The sequence below is a fragment of the Spinacia oleracea genome, chromosome 4 (genome assembly GCF_020520425.1).
Source record: "Spinacia oleracea cultivar Varoflay chromosome 4, BTI_SOV_V1, whole genome shotgun sequence".
Classification (NCBI taxonomy): Eukaryota; Viridiplantae; Streptophyta; class Magnoliopsida; order Caryophyllales; family Amaranthaceae; genus Spinacia; species Spinacia oleracea.
In genome coordinates, this window is record NC_079490.1 from 32,414,198 (window position 1) to 32,432,155 (window position 17,958).

The following is a 17,958-nucleotide window of genomic DNA, read 5'->3' on the forward strand; positions in this document are numbered from 1 at the left end:
ATGATATTCGCATACCGGACATTCAACTAAGAAACAAGGATCAAATTCAATCATCACAAATAATAAGGTAGAAAAAGAAGAAAACATTTCCTTTGCGTGCCCAAAATAAACTCTTGGTCCTTTGGATAATCAATGATCTAACTTTTATTCCTCAAAAGAATGAGTATAACAATCCCTAAATATTAACAACACACTTGTCCTCAAAATAAAATAAAAGTTCTATGATATAAACATAAACTATTGTTGGCAAATTATGGAATTCTCACATTGGAAACGAATACTTTAACTTTTATTGCTAATTCTATAAAGGTTTAATACATCCTTGAAAAGAATAAAGAATAACTCAAACTCTTATTGCTTTAACTTTAAACTGTTGTAGCTTTGCTACTTATTCTCCAAAACATTTAAGAACAAACTAACTATTACAACTTCAAATGTTTAAGGCATCTTGTCTATCTGTTCTTTCCTTGGAAATTTGTGAAGTGAAATCTAGATCCTCAGTATTCGTCGATCTTCTCAAAGGATCCTATGTTGGTGTACTTGGAAAGAAGCGTTTTATTCATGAAACAAACAACTTAAGATCTTACTAACGATTTCCCAACCAAAGCATAATCAGAATTCAATAAAACAATAAGTTTGGTGGAATCAAACAATTTCTATGCACATTTACATGCAACACTTAAACATTTAACACATGCACATAGCAATTAACTTCTTATGTTAGCAATTAACTACTAATGCACATATAATTCTATCCTATATGCCCTTTCCTATATTACCCATCTCTCATAATAAATCATAATAGGTCAAACATTGAAGAATTTAAAGAATAAAACAAGAACGATTAGTAAGAAAAAGTTTATTAAACGAATTAATAATAACGAATAAATAAAATAAAGAATATTTTTTTTTTTAAAACGAATAATTAATAAGAAATTTTTATTAAACGAATAAATAATAAACGAATACATATTTATTAAGCGAATAAATATTAAACGAATAAATATACTTAAGGAATAAGATTTTTATTTTTTATTTTTTTTGAATATATTTAATTTAATTTCGAAAATAAAGAAAAACGTACTTAATTCACATAAACAAAAAGTTTCGAATAAATAAGTTAATTCCGAACTTAAATAAGAAATATTATATACTTTCAAACAAGATAAAAGGAAATCGGCCCCCCAAAAAAAAAGTACCAATTTTTGAACACTATAATACGTAGAAGCTCGATTTTTAAGAAATTTATTTTAAATAACTAGATAGTTAGGCGCCTAAAAAAATTGTTAAGTAAAACCTTAGCTTCTAGATACCACTTTGTAACACCCCGACAATTCTCTCTTTTCTAAAAGAACATTTTAATATAAAACGTAGAGAATTATCAAGGCATTATCGCCCGTGTGAAAACGTTACGGCTTATTCAGAATTTTGCAGCGGAAAACATAAAACTAACTTTTAGGTTCATAAATAATTGATTACATATTAAGTCCAAAACCAATTAACGGAAATAAAGAAATACGAATAGTACGACAACTTTCAAATATAAGTTAACAAATTAAATCACTTAATTAAACAAATAGAACTATAAGCTCTCTAATCCCGATCCCAATGATGCATCATCTTCAAACCTGTAGATGGGCAACTCTTATTGATCCTTAGAGACTGCTCACCAAAGATGGGTCATCACAGGATCAATAGGCATAGCCATGATCAACACACACAAACAAAGCACGTAATCAGCAAAGCTGAGTACTACATACTAAAGCAATAATAATCCTAACATGATACTATTAAACATAATTAAGGGCAGACAAAGCATGATAACCTGACGACCATACTTAACTAGACTAAGCTAGACTGGACTAGACTTTTATAACAATAATATTAATTTAATTGAAATAGGCAATGGACCGAGTTTTCTAGCTAGACGAGGTACGGGCGCGACTCCGTAACCTCAGTGACCTGCGATATCGAGGAACGTTTGACTGAAAATAGGACGCGGTGATCAATCCGGTCCGAATGAAAGGCCATGGGCTACCACCATGAACCCCAACTCCTGTTTGTCCGTCACTTTAGACGTGCACAGTCTAAAGCTATTGCTACTCAGTTTCACTTTACATGATTTACAAATTGACACCCTGTTATGACTCGGCAATCACATAAGGCATGCAACTCACATTTATTTATAACTGTTTTTATCTTGGAATTGAGTAAGTGATCAAAGAGGCATCAAACAAGACTCATTCCAATTAACTCCAATCTTTTCTCTAATACTGATCAACCCCTGTATATGGGTATAAGGTTTCAACTTACTAAATGAGGTCCTCCGCCCTCATAAAGTAGTGAAAAGCTAAAAGGGAACAACAATTAACTGATCTGAATTATATACTAAATAATCTAGTGTTCCCAATCAAACATGTTTGCATCAATCTTCCATACTAACATGTTACAATTCTCATAATGCAATATAAGTTCAATATGTCCGTCCAACAATATTAAACATGCAATTTCAACCTAACCGAGTTCGTCAATAATATCAACATAACTAAGTTCAACAACAATCTCAACACAACCAAGTTCACCAACAAGTTCAACATGGTTTCAACAATTAGCACACATTCCAAGCACACAGGTATGTACGTACCTTGCATAAACAACTAATAGGCCACTTTAACACTTTCAAAAGTCGCCTAAAGAGAATTCTCCACCTAAAACAACCAACAAGGATTCCCAATCAATTTCTAATCATTCACAACTATAATAAAGCATTCTAAATACATCCTAAACATATTTAGAACCTTCCCCAATATCCAAACTTGAATATTTGATTTCCTAACATCATAATTATTAAATTAGTGATTGAAATTCGTTGAAAACTCTTCGCAAACATCATACTTTAAATTTTCAGCAATATGAAATCGTTTAAAGCTTTCCCAAAACCAAATTATCATGCTTAGAACATAAAACTAATAATTTTAATAATTCAAACCATTCTATCATGATTTTAAAACTATTAAAACCTTAAAAATTCATGTTTTAATAATTAAAATCCTTATTTTAATTCAATTATATAAATCTGAAAATTAAATTATTAATTATGCAAAGTATATAATCTGAAATTCCTAACTTAATAATAAAACTATAATTTAATTCAAGAAACATGAATAAACTAATAAAACATATTTAATAAAACATAACTAAAACATAATTTAGTTTAGGGTTGAGAATTAACCAAAAACAAGAAGGGAGTGGCTGGCCGGCGGAGCACAGGCGGCGCGGCAGTGACGGTCGGTTGGACTGACGAAGGTGGTGTTGTGCGGGTGGCGAGGAGACTCGCGGAGGCTGGGCGAAACAGAAAACCGAGTGAGGGGAGCAAGCACGACACATAAGAGAGGAAGGGACGAAAGAGAGAAGGGGGAGGAAGAAGCATACCGGCGGCGAAGGCGGTGGCTCAGCGGTCCGGCTAGGTGCAAAGTGTAGGTGGTGTGAGCGGTGGTGCTGTGAAACCAATAGCACCGTTAAGGAGGGGAAAACGACGAGGGAAGAAAAGAAACTAAAGAGAAAGAAGGAGGGAAGAATTACCGGCGGCGACGGAGAGGGGCGACGAGGGAAGAAGCAGCCGATGGTGGTGGCTCGACGGCGGCAGCACAAGCAATCAAGGGGAAGCAATTAAGCAGTTACGTGAAAAGACTTCAAAGAGGGTTTTGGGTTTTTTTTTTTTTTTTTTTTAGTTTTCACGTGAAGTGAGGAGAAGGGAGGAGTAGGTTTGTTTCACGTGAATTGAACACATGTGTAGGAAATTTTGGGCTTTTACAATTTGGGCTAGAACTAGGATTGAACTTTTACGTTTGAATCCAAAATCGATTAGGCTTGTTTTCCAAATTTCAATGTGTTTTGGTAATTCAAATTCTTTTCAACATAAAATTCTAAAATTATTTTTAATTTCATAAATCGTTAAAATATTTAAAATGTAATTAACTAAAATAAATATGCGTTAATTATATATTTATTATTAAAACTCGTAAATTCTATTAAAATATGAATAACTATACGTTAAAATATATTAATAAAATTATAAATTTAAGGGGGATTACAGATTACTTGTTTGAGAACTGGTTGCTTTGACGTTGACCAACCGTCGCACCGTAAAAGGAGGCTATAAAGGCAACGCTCAGGTAATCACCTATCAAACGAAGTCTAATCTCAAGATCGCAAGATTGGGATTGTCCTCCCATAAATCGGGATGAGATGCTTAAAAGTTGTACAAGGCCACTCGGAGAGCTAGAAACTGTGAAATGCATGGCCGTGCTCGGATGAATCATAGGCTATGATTATCTGTTTATTTGATCAGTTGAACTCTGAAACCGAGGAACACCTCTGGACATAATAAGGATGACAACTCTTACCTTATGTTCAAGAGCAAGCATCGAGCGACAAAGGAATTAGGAAATGCACACTTGTCCCTAAGGACAAGTGGGAGACTGAAGGAAATAATGCCCTTGGTCCAAGTATGCATTCTATGTTAAGTCTAATAAATGCGGTTCAGTATTAATTAACAAGTTAATAATTCAGTGAGATCAAGTGAGCTGAATGCCTAGCTAGAGGCCGCTTCAGTTCAAGTGGAATTAATGATATTAATCCACAGCTTACTCTTGACTGAACCCGTAGGGTCACACAAATAGTACGTAAACGGATCAAGTATTTAATGGCATTAAATACTCCATCTATGAATATTCGGAACCGACGGATCTTGGTTTCAGTGGGAGCTAAGATCGTCACAGGCAAGAAATGAATACTCCGGAAACGATGATATTGCCGGAAACGGAAATATGGATCGTATCGGAAATATGAATATTATCCAAGTCGTAGATGTTGCCGGAAACGGAAACATGGTACGTATCGGAAAATATTATTGGAAATGGAAATATTACCAGAATCGGAAATATTGCCGGAAACGGAAATATTGTCAGAATCGGAAATATTACCGGAATCGGAAAATAATTCCGGAAACGGAAATATTAAATATTTGTTCGAAACGGAAATTAATTCCGGAATCGGAAATATTAAATATTGTTCGTATCGGAAATAGATTCCGGAAATGGAAATTTAATCGGAAGCGTATCGTACGAATTAGCATCGGACGAGGCCTGCCGGACGAAGGCCCAGCACGAAGCCAGGCCATCGCCCAGCAAGCACGCACGCCACAGCCCAGCGCGCACAAGGCCGCGCATGCGTGGGCCGCGCTGCGTGGGCTGCTGCTCGCATGCGTGGGCAGCCCTTGTGGCTGCCGTGTGTGTGTGAGTTTGAGCTCATGCGAGATTCCTGAATCTGCAAGAGTCAGTGTATGATTAAATGTCTATTCCTATTGGATAAATTGATTAAGTAGAATTCATGTAGAATTCTAATTCCAATTAATTCGCATCCTACTAGGATTACGATTCCTTTTCCATAACTCTATAAATAAAGGCCTAGGGGTCATAATTTATACACAAGTTTCAAAGTATTCAAAAGTGAGTTTTTGAGAGAAAATTCAAACACCCATCTTGCCCCAAAAGTGCCGAATTTTCTGAGTACCTTAAGGGCGATTCTAGTTGGTCAATCTTAAGGCGGATCCGGACGTGCTGTGGACTTTCTACGGAGGGACGACACTTGGAGTCCTAAAAGACTTGTTCTTGTTCGGTTCGGGCGCAGCTAGGGAAGGCACGCAACAAAGAGTATGCATCTAATTATGCTATATGATTATGTGTAAATAATATGTTTCCTGGGTTAATGGTTGTTTCCGCATGATCTATGTAAATGTCATATGTATCATAACCTAACAGGAGGCACCATTTTCTTCAAATAGAATAAGCTATAATTAAAACTAATTACAACTATTTGATGGTACGCAGACCATATTTGAATTGAAAAACAACTTTGGTACTTTAGACCAATTACATTCAAATTAATGGTACGCAGACCATATTTTCTATCCTATTTGGGCCATACTAGTCACTTCATAACTCGCAAAACAGTACATATACCATATATACCATTCACCCATTCATTATCATGAATGGCCCACATAGCTGGTTAGTAAAACACATTATGCATCACATAAACATTTGCAGCAATTAATCAAGGGCACCAATAATCTACAAATTATTCAGTCCTTATTAATTCTAATCAAGTTGTTTTAACCTTAAGGATTTGTAGACCTAATCAAGAGTTTATGACTAAAAAGGGCTCCCACTTAAACCAATAAATTCATATGCTTTACTAATTTTAAACTTAAAAATGTATTTCTAGTCTAACCGGAAACATACAAATTTAATTAAAATTTAAAGCTCATATAAATTTATAATTGAATCCAAAAAGTTTAATTTAATTTCAGTCGTATTTAAATTAATTCATGATTTTAATTTTAGTAAAATAATTTAGAATAAATAAAATTTATTATAATTACAATATTCAAAATTAAAATCCAAGAAAATAATTTAAATTATTAATTTTAAAATTAATTAAAATTACGTAAACTGAAAATTTCAAATTAAAATTTCAAAACGATCTAATCGCAACGCAACAATCCGACGCAACGCACGCCCATGGGCCACACGCACACAGCCATAGCTGGCCATGTGCGCGCAGCCCATGGGCTGTGTCGCATCGCTGCTGCTCACCATCGCAAGGCATCACGCCAGCTGGTGCTCGCTGCGCGCGCCAGCGCTCGACGCAACAAGCATGCTGCCGCAGCCCATCGCTGGGCGCAGCGCTCGTCGCACGTCGCAACAAGCACGCTGCACGCCATCGCTGGGCGCAGCGCTCGTCGCAAGTCGCAACAAGCACGCTGCACGCCATCGCTGGGCGCAGCGCTCGTCGCACGCACACTAGCGCTCGCTGCGCGCGAGGCTCCGCATGCTTGCGCGAGGCAGTGCGCGCTGTGGCGCAGCTCGCTTGTTGCCCACACGCGACTGCTCGTGCCTTGCTCTCGCCCTCGCCCATTCGTCCATCGCACACAGCCCACGACACAAGGCAGGCTGCTGCCTTGTGCTCGTGCACCATGGCCTTGCTCATTGCATTCGTACCGCATGGGCGACGAGCTCCCTTGCTCGTCGTCACATGCCCGCACTATACAACACCCCTTAAGGGTAACACGTAGCGTCCATTGCTTTGTGCGTGCAAGTTATATGAACGAATCGCATAAAAATTTAAAATTTATATTTAAAATTAATGACAACTTAATAAATTAATATTAATTTCATAATTTTAGGGCGAAAAATCGAAAATTTATTATTCAATTGATTTCCGATTATCATGGATTCAAATCTAGGTCATAAAAATTAAAAATTTAACATAAATTAACAATTTTTATGGTGGATTTTAATCATGGATACCTAATTAAATTATTAATTAATTATGAAAAACAAATCAATTCTAAATTATTCGAATTTCAACAAATTAATCATAATTACAAATTAGGTTGTATAATTAACAAGTCTAGGCATTCAAAGTTGTTAAACATATACTGTAGGTCAATCAAAAACTCAAGATTAATAAAAAAGAATCGCATGTTATATGAGCGAATCGCATAAAATTTTAAAATTTATATTCAAAATTAATGACAAATTAATAAATAATATTAATTTCATAATTTTAGGGCGAAAAATCAAAAATTTATTATTTAATGGATTCAAGTCTAGGTCATAAAAATTTAAAATTTAACATAAATTTACAATTTTTATGGTGGTTTTTAATCATAGGTGTCTAATTAAATTATAACTAATTATGAAAATCAAATTAATTCTAAATTATTCCAATTTTCAACAAATTAATCATAATTACAAATTAGATTGCATAATTAACAAGGCTAGGCATTCAAACTTGTTAAACATATACAATAGGTCAATCAAAAATTCAAGATTTATCAACAAGAATCGCAAATATTTAATTTAACATCTTAAATTTACGAAATTTTGCATTCGAAAAACTAAAACCTCCGAAAAGTCATAGTTAGGCTTCGAATTTGAGAATTCTGAGTTCGGCCGAAAAATAATCTTTTTGTCAAAATTTTAGAATGCCTTTTACATGCGGAATTGACACAAAAATCACTCGATTTGGATGAGTAACGAAGAAACTGCCGAAAAATTGCGTACGTATAATTAAATAAACGCAATTTGCAATTAATTAACAATTACGAAAATTAATCACCCCTTTTAATTCTTGAAAATTTGTAATATTTAACCATGTTCATGCAATTTAGATTATGAAAATAATAAGAGGCTCTGATACCACTGTTAGGTTATGATACATATGACAATTCATAAATCATGCGGAAAAAACATAAAGCCAGGAAAGCATATTATTTACACATAATCATTTAGCATAGTTTAGATGCATACACTTTGTTGCGTGCCTTCCCTAGCTGCGCCCGAACCGAACAAGAACAAGTCTTTAGGACTCCAAGTGTCGTCCCTCCGTAGATAGTCCACAGCACGTCCGGATCCGCCTTAAGCTTGACCAACTAGGATCGCCCTTAAGGTACTTAGAATTTTCGGCTAATATAGGCAATTGTATGACTGAAGTTTTGCTCTCAAAAATCACTTTGAATACTTGAATACTCTATACAAAATAATGACCCTAGGCCTTTATTTATAGAGGTATGGAAAGGGAATTGTAATCCTATTAGGATACGAATTAATTAAACTAGAATCCTAATAGAATTCTTATTTAATTAATTCATCCTTTTAGGTTTAGGAATTTAATCATATGTCGAAACCTGATAGCTTTAGGATTCGTATAGCACACAAACACACACACGCACGCACAGCAGCCCACGAGGGGCGCCATGCGCGCGCGCGCAGCCCGCTAGCTCGCAGCCCATTGCCACGAGGCCCACACGCTGCCGCAGCCTTGGCGCGCGCTGGGCCTGCCTTGCGGTGGGCCTGGCGCAGCCTTGGCTGGTGCGTTGTGGCGCGCTGGCTTGCTGGGCGATGGCCCGGCTTCGTGCTGGGCCTTTGTCTGGCAGGCCTCGTCCGATGCTAATTCGTACGATACGCTTCCGATTAATTTCCCGATTCCGGAATTCATTTCCGATACAAACAATATTTAATATTTCCGATTCCGGAATTAATTTCCGTTTCGAACAAATATTTAATATTTCCGTTTCCGGAATTATTTTCCGATTCCGATAATATTTCCGATTCTGACAATATTTCCGTTTCCGGCAATATTTCCGATTCCGGCAATATTTCCATTTCCGATAATATTTTCCGATACGTACCATGTTTCCGTTTCCGGCAACATCTACGACTTGGATAATATTTATATTTCCGATACGATCCATATTTCCGTTTCCGGCAATATCATCGTTTCCGGAGCATTCATTTCTTGCCTGTGACGATCTCAGCTCCCACTGAAACCAAGATCCGCCGATTCCGAATATTCATAGATGGAGTATTTAATGCCATTAAATACTTGATCCGTTTACGTACTATTTGTGTGACCCTACGGGTTCAGTCAAGAGTAAGCTGTGGATTAATATCATTAATTCCACTTGAACTGAAGCGGCCTCTAGCTAGGCATTCAGCTCACTTGATCTCACTGAATTATTAACTTGTTAATTAATACTGAACCGCATTTATTAGACTTAACATAGAATGCATACTTGGACCAAGGGCATTATTTCCTTCATCGCGTGCTTGTGCCCTCGTTGCTCGCCCACACTCTCGCCCACTCTCTTGCTTGCAGCCCGCCCAACCAGCACGCCTTGCTGCTGGTGCTGTGCTGTTGTTGTGTTGCTGGTGCGCTGTTTCCCGCCCAGCCACACACGCCCCTCTTGCTCTCGTCTCTCTTGCGCGCCCAGCTCTCACCCCCTCGTCCCTCTTGCTGCGCGCTAGCCTCGCCCTCATCCCGCGCGCAGTGCCCCTGCTCGTCGCCCCTCTGCCGCGCGCGCACACACTATTGAGTGTGTGTGTGTTCTTGTTCGTTATTCGATTCTTTCGCCCAATCCCAATTAATTCATGGTTGTTCCGTGCTATAGGCCGGATTGGTATAATCCTATTTTCCTTAATCTATTTTATTTCAATTTCGTATTTCAAATTACATTATTATTATTGTTTTGAATAAATAAAATGTTGGGAATCGGTTATGAACACCGTATTGTGAGGATTTATATGTTTTGATTCATGAGGCGTATTTTAATTATTAAAGTATGAATTTTCAGATTTGTTTATATAATAAAGAATTGATTTTTATAATGATAAATTGGTTTTATTGAGAAATTCAAGTTAGGGTTTTAACCTAGACCTAATGGGTCAATTGATTAGCATAATTAGGTGATTAATTTAATCATGATAATCAATTATATTTTCAGATTTATAAAAAGGTCTAAAGTGTTGATTTTTATTGATTTTAAGGGTGGAAAAAGTATGTTTTCATACTAGGGATTAGTTTTGCAAATTGAGACGATTATTTTATTAAAGAACGATTGAATTCTAATTATTAACAAGGTTTTATATTTTATAAAGTTACTGGAAATTTAATGAACATGGAAATAATTAAAGTTTCATTATTTTGATGATAGGAGGTGATTTCTAAGTGAGTGATCGTTTTGCAAAGTGGCCCCTACGCTTAGGTATTCAAGGTACGTACAAGTCTAGGGCGACCACATTATTTGTCAAGGGACATTACATGATTGTTATTGATGTGAATTATATCATGTGAACTTGGTGGATTCATATTTGTTTCGGTGAACGATCATGTGAATTATTATTATTGGAATTATAGATTTATTAGTTGAACAAGCATGTTGGAACTATTATGAGTATGGATTTCATTGTCAATCATGTTGTTCAATATTTATGCATGTATGGTTTGTTTCACATGCAAGGGATGAATTATTTATTGTTATGCTATGGTACGGGATGTCTAGCATACTTTTGAGCCAATTATTCGTACCTCGTTGTACTATTTATTTTACCACATGTGAAGGGTTAGCTCACATAAGCCACCGCACATGTATGGTTCAGTTGGGAATATTTTATATGAAATGAATTAGGATTTGTCGTGCAAGGGCACAACCCTCATGTTAATAGGCATGATGTGGAATCTCACCTTTGGTGAGAAGGAACTTGGTAGTAATTTCAATACATCTTGATTTATTGATCACAAGTCCTAAAGGATAAAATGAGATTGTTTTGGTTGTCGTTTATTAATTGTATGTATGTAAGTATGTGAGTTCGAGTCTCGAGTTCACCATTAATAAAATATTAATAAACGTAAAGTGCAACCAGAACAAGCTTCAAAACTCTTGGAACGTATATACCTTGAGTATGAACAATGGGGGGAGATTTGCCGGAAAACTCGTTCTCCTACTAATGATACAAGACGTTGTTTCATTTAATTTATGCGCTGGAATTCCGTCGGTATGGCCCGACCACTAGTAGAAAAAACCCTTATTGCAGCGGGCTTTTAGACCCCTGTTGCAGCGTACATCGTATGCTGCAACTGGGGGGCCTGCAACAAGTCTGAACTTGTTGCAGCGTACAATGTTCGCTGCAAAAAGTGATTTGTTGCAGCGGGCTTTTAGATGTACGCTGCAACAAGTGCCAAAAAATTGGCAAAATTTTGGACTTGTTGCAGCGTACATATATATGTACGCTGCAAAAGACTCAACTTTTTGCAGCGTACATTTATTTGTACGCTGCAACAAGTCTGAATTACTCAATTTTTTGCAGCGTACATTTATTTGTACGCTGCAACAAGTCTGAATTTTTGCGAAATTTTTTTCCCTTGTTGCAGCGTACAACATATATGTATGCTGCAAAAAAGCACTTTTGGCGGGAAAATTCTAATTTTGTTTAGGGATACCTAGAGTGCCTTGCACCAAATATAGAAACATGTCAAAACAATAATAGAATAACGCAACCTGTATAACAAATATAAAAACAACAACTGGAGTTTTGTATACTATATATCCCAAAACCAAAGTGCACATATTACATTTAAATATATGTTCCAATTTCAACATAAACATACATTTTAATATAAAATTTATTCTATAACAACTAAACCAACTCGATCAAGCGCGCTAAAGCCAATAATAAATACTTGTTGGTAAAAAACTTAGCCCATTGCTCACGAACCACATCAAATTCCTCGCATAAGGCGCAATCCTCGGAGTGTAGACCTTTACAAAAACAGAAATTTAAATTAAACATTAGATTAAATACAAATTAAATATCACATTTTAACATTCAAGAAACTAATGACAATGTCCTAATAGTCTAAAATGAGTCCTTAGGTTCTTTAGTTCAAAGTTGGGAGCGAAAATGTCATTTTAGCCTAAATATGACCTATAACGACCCAATGAGCCTATAGGTGCATAAATAGATTGGAACGAGTCTTAGATCGTTAAAATTATGCATATTAAACATGTAATAAGTTTTAAATGAGTCCTTAGGTTCTTTATTTTAAAGTTGGGAGCGAAAATGCCTTATTTTAGCCTAGATATGACCTATAACGATCAAACAAGCATTAAATGGGTATAAGTAGATTAGAATAAGTACTAGAAACTCAAAACTAAGCTTATTAATCATATAATAATTTAAAAATGAGTCCTTAGGTTCTTAAGTTCAAAGTTGGGAGCGAAAATGTCATTTTAGCCTAAATATGACCTAAAACGACACAATGAGCCTTAAATATGCATAAATGGATTGGAACGAGTCTTATAAAGTTAAAATTATGCATATTAAACATGTATTAAGTTTAAAATGCGTGCTTAGGTTCTTTATTTTAAAGTTAGGAGCGAAAATGCCTCATTTTAGCCTAAATATGACCTATAACTATCAAACAAGCATTAAATGTGCATAAACAGACTAGAATAAGTCTTAGAAACTTAAACTAAGCATATTTATCATATAATAAGTTTAAAATGAGTCATTAGGTTCTTAAGTTCAAAGTTGGGAGCGAAAATGTCATTTTAGCCTAAATATGACCTATAACGACACAATGAGCCTTAAATGTGCATAAATGGATTGGAATAAGTCCTAGAAAGTTAAAACTAGAATATAAAACATTTAGTAGGTTTAAAATGAGTCCTTAGGTTCTTTAGTTCATAGTTGGGAGCGAAAATGTCATTTTAGCCTAAATATGACCTACAACGACCTAATGAGCCTTAAAGGTGCATAAATAGATTGGAACGAGTCTTATAAAGTTAAAATTATGCATATTAAACATGTATTAAGTTTAAAATGAGTGCTTAGGTTCTTTATTTTAAAGTTAGGAGCGAAAATGCCTCATTTTAGCCTAAATATGACCTATAACTATCAAACAAGCATTAAATGGGTATAAGTAGATTAGAATAAGTCTTAGAAACTTAAAACTAAGCATATTTATCATATAATAAGTTTAAAATGAGTCATTAGGTTCTTAAGTTCAAAGTTGGGAGCGAAAATGTCATTTTAGCCTAAATATGACCTATAACGACACAATGAGCCTTAAATGTGCATAAATGGATTGGAATGAGTCCTAGAAAGTTAAAAATAAGCATATAAAACATTTAGTAAGTTTAAAATGAGTCCTTAGGTTCTGATCATGGCATATACTTGAAAAGGCAAACATTTAATCACTAATCTAAAGATGAAGATTGAATAGTACATCTAATAAGGAATCAATAGATCACAGACCCCTAAACCTCTAATTCACCTCAATAAGCTCTTTTTTCTCCATACCTCTTTTAACAAAACACCCCTTACTTCTGTATCAAGAAAGGGAAATGAGAAAAGGCAGATTTTAAAAGTCTCACCTGTGCTGCACAGCCTGGACGTCTAGCAACATGGTCCATCCGACTTGAATTCTTGAACCAATCAACAGCAACAAGATCCATTAAAGGTTTCCCTGCTGGAACCTTTGACTTGTCACGACAGAATTTTTTGCTGCGAACCTTGAAGTTATTTCCATCAGATATTCTCCAGCAATTGCGAGCATTTTCATTGTCGTCTCGTCGCAAAGTTCCCGAGAACATAGTTGAATCAATCTGATCGGTTGGTTCTTCAACAGCTTCAAACACAAAGGGAGCTGTTAAATTTATGCTTGAATAAAAATATTGCAGTTACAAAATAAATGAGGGAAAGTGGATAAAGCAATGCCTACCGGTTATCTTGACTTCATTCTCAGGCGGAGAGCGGTAACCCTACAAGATTTCCAACCACAGTTAAAGAGCATTCAGACACCCAAGAAAAACGTTTACCTAGCAATCTAGTACAAACCTCTTGCTCTGCCTCGGGTATTTGATAATCCTCATCTTCATCAGAGTCTTCATCCATCATGACAGAGTTTCTATTCGGAACAATATTCCGATCAGGAGAACAAGGATGAATGGATGGATCCTGAAACTTTTGGTTCTTTCGTGAAGGCATAGATGCTGAGGTCATGTTGACCATAACTGGAATTCTGGGGGTAGCAATCCTTTCATCAGTTTGAGAAAAGTATTCACGCAACCCTGTCAGAGTAGTAGGGAGATTAAACAACTAATAACATAAACACATTTTAGGGAAAAGAGGCAGAAGTCCCTTGGCGCGCAACAAAAGAACTAATACTCTTCAATGAACAGATGGTTGGTCATCATTCTTACATTTCCAAGTAAATGATTTTGCACAACGTTTTATTTTAAATTGACAAAGCCACCTCGATGCAAACTTCCTACCAATTCCAATATGCAACCTGGCTAGCAACATAATGTATTTATCTTTCTTAATTATACCCAACTATCTGGTTCTATATCTTTCAGCAACAATTTTTCAGAGAAGCGTAAAAAACATAAGAGTAGAAATGTCAGCATCTAGTACATAACAACTAGATTACTGTTCGGCCCAATTCTGCATGCAATCCTAGCTTCTACTGCCAAATACCAACCCATTTTATTTTATACAAGTTATGCTACACAAAACTAATGAATTATCCGTAGAAAAAATCAGTAAGGCCAGCACAAGATATAGGTGGAAAGAATGTCCAGAGCCGGTTCAAGAACTTATAGATAATAAAGCAACTACAAACATAAAAGGCAGGACAGCAGGAGCAGTATCAGAGTGCAAGAAGTCAACTGCAGAGGGCTACCAAATATTGGGGTCGTAATTTATAATAAAATAAATTAATTATTGTGAATTAGTGTAGCAATTTAGAGTTTCTGCAAAATAGGCGTATGTGGGGTGGCTTTTGAAAGTTCAATATGGGCCTCTTTTATCCATACAAACTAACCTTCATTCAATTCCCCTTGCCCCCTTTTTTCAACTTCGTCATTCTCAAATATTTGAAGCGTTTCTTTCATTTCCAAGATATGTCTCCTGCCTTCATAACTCTATGCTTTATTGAACTCCAATTTTCTAAATAATTCCCAAAATCCCTTAAATTGCAACCCACTGGCAATTACGGAATACATATCCAATTCAATTCACGTCACGACCATTACTGATAAATCGAAGAAAGAAATTCTAAGAGATTTTATATTTTTTTGGGATTGGAAATGTTTTCCTATATTTAAGTTAAGTTGCAAAAGAGCTTAATAATAGTTGAGCCAGACCTGATAAAAGGATTAGCAACAAAAGAAAAAGAAAAATTAAGAAATTGAAATTTCCAAACAGGAGCTCACCAGCAACACTGTTCAACACTTGAAGGAGGCAGTGCTGCTGAAATGATGAGACATAGCCCACACCCCATCCTTTCAGATCAACTTGCATAAGGTGCTGCACTTGTGATCTGGGCCTCCCATTTCGTGATTTTAGAGGAGAAATGTTGAACCCACCGCCTGAAATATTGTAAAACAATGTTAACCTATCAATAAATTGGAAAACAAACTGAACAATAGTTGTATTTAAAATCAGAGGGAACTCAATTACGAAATGTATCAAAACCAAGAGTAAGCAGAAAACCAATTAATAAAAGAAATCTATAAATTACTTTCAAGATGGGCTCGCACAAATCCTGGCTGAGGACCACAGTTCTCATGCACCCTCGAGCGGAACAACACAACTGCATCATAACAAAATACAATGAGGGGACAAAAGAGGAGTGTGAAGGTGAAGCTGAAGGAGAATCTGAAGGTAATAAACTAACCATAACTTCCATCATCATTACGTCGCCAATAACGTACATAGCAGAGGTCACGAGGCCATACAAACCTGAAAAATCACAGATTGCTAAATTAATCTAAAGATCCTTTTACTTCATAAATGTCATACGAATGCGGAAAAACTACAAAATATATCCCATCTCCTTTCTCCATTAAAAACAATAAGTTAATCTTTAGCAGAATATTAATCATTATGCTACATCGAAATGCAGAAAAATTACAGGAGAAAAACTTACATAGAAAACCAGTCAAGCTGAAGTCTGTGATATATAATAGCAGTATGTCCATCCACCTCCTCAACTAAACTACCATACTGGAAAGAGCAATCCCATCTGGATAACCACGTAAAGGTAAAACCACGTCAGACTATAAGAAACCAGTGCAAAAATCATCAACAGTGGATGTGTCAACTCAAGCACAAATATCCAGAAACTTCCAATTAGAGTAGCCGAAAGCACATGGAGCTCCAACCCACGAGAAAACAAATAATTGATAAGATCTAAGTATCTAACCATGCCCTGACTCTTAACTGTTATTGGCCAGACACCCATCCTCAGCAAAGCAGCAATAGCATGAAAATGAAATCGAAGCTGAGGTATGGGTGAATAAAGGAAATAGGAGGGACAATTATCTGATCAAAATCAGAAACTTAAAAATATTACGAAAAGGAACAAATTCTGCTACAATGAAAGGCAGTAAATTACAGACTTTTCACAGTATTGAGTATATTGGACAACACATATTCTGAAGAAGAATAAACAATAAACTATCACGAACTAAGTCCTTACTGTAAGCACTTAACATGTAAGAGGAGTTGAGGTTTAAGCTACGCCAGGGCGGAGTATGCAGAAAAAGAACTGCAGGTATAAGATTCAGGGATCTTTCCTTACATGTCCCCAACTAGATGCTATTTTGTGTTATGAACAATTATGTTAAGACAGACCTGCAAGTTTACAGAGGCCATATAACGACATGTGATCATATGGTGACAGACAAGCTGCTATTAAACAAGCACGAGACAACGAGAAAAAACAATTAGCAGACACAAGATGAAAAACTGTTTAATGATACCAGGATTTGAGTACAAATGCAAAAACTTCAAACAACAGCCAATATTACCAATGAAGAGGCTTTTAGTGCAAAAAAATTTAAAACGTGACATGTTTGTGTGGTATCTCATAGGGAAGATGCTGTGTGCCTGTGTTGCTATTTATTTCCTCCCAGTGATTCTATGAGATTTTACAAAAATCTTCATTTGAAATTCAAATGTTAAGCATCCAAGAACATGTCGCAATAGATGTATATATCTGATGGTGTAAGATTGAATTAATACTTCATCATAAGTGAAAATGCCACATTACGCCAATGCAACTAAAGAAGTCCCCACCCTAAGTAGAGTGGAAGGAGCTCAGATGACACAACCGCTACAGTGAAAGATGCAAATTATAGTCATGAAATTGAAAAGCAGGAAATCCGAATCAAGCCATACATGCACAATGTTATTTTAATTTTTCCTATCTTTTCTCCAGGGTGGGCTATTGGGGCCAATAGGAATTGCATCACATGAGCGAGAGCTTGGGAGAATGAATTCCGTGGCAGATTTTCCCATGGCGTGAATATCAAAGCACTTTATCGTTATAATGAAAATTCATGGCTGAGATTCGTTACTTACTCAAATCTTGTCCCATCCATACTCATTATAAGTTCAAATATATCTTCACAAGTAGCATCAACAACTCCTACAGCCCTCATTGCTCTGCTGCAACTCCTCGGCTGTATAAAAGAAATTTTGCATGATATACAAATAACAGAGAAAGTTGAACCATCATACTTCGAAAACAACATGAAATTAC

General features: G+C 36.0%; 1 protein-coding gene and 1 long non-coding RNA gene across 2 annotated transcripts; both read right to left on the reverse strand.

Moving 5' to 3' along the window:
* Positions 1-1,435: 1,435 nt before the first annotated feature.
* On the reverse strand, positions 1,436-4,039 carry LOC110779395 (uncharacterized). The gene is made up of 5 exons (XR_008919442.1): positions 3,583-4,039; positions 3,433-3,498; positions 3,233-3,342; positions 2,645-2,708; positions 1,436-1,662 (listed from the first exon to the last, which is right to left on the reverse strand). It is a non-coding gene; the product is annotated as an uncharacterized lncRNA (long non-coding RNA).
* Positions 4,040-11,962: 7,923 nt separating this feature from the next.
* On the reverse strand, positions 11,963-17,950 carry LOC130471440 (protein ENHANCED DISEASE RESISTANCE 2-like). Its single transcript, XM_056841566.1, has 9 exons — positions 17,778-17,950; positions 16,342-16,437; positions 16,090-16,154; positions 15,934-16,005; positions 15,626-15,781; positions 14,247-14,479; positions 14,131-14,170; positions 13,784-14,037; positions 11,963-12,166 (listed from the first exon to the last, which is right to left on the reverse strand). The coding sequence occupies exons 1-9, from the start codon at positions 17,948-17,950 to the stop codon at positions 12,068-12,070; spliced, it is 1,188 nt and encodes a 395-aa protein (XP_056697544.1). The 3' UTR covers positions 11,963-12,067.
* Between the last annotated feature and the right edge of the window lie 8 nt (positions 17,951-17,958).

Bases quoted from the DNA above. Each gene is read 5' to 3' on its own strand.
- LOC130471440 (XM_056841566.1), bottom strand. From the start codon at position 17,950: ATGTTGTTTTCGAAGTATGATGGTTCAACTTTCTCTGTTATTTGTATA. The intron at 15,782-15,933 runs GTAATTTATAGA...ACAATATTTCAG, and splicing joins TGTGCGAGCCCATCTTGAAA to GCGGTGGGTTCAACATTTCT. The intron at 12,167-13,783 runs GTGAGACTTTTA...GTTTTTGTAAAG, and splicing joins GTCCAGGCTGTGCAGCACAG to GTCTACACTCCGAGGATTGC.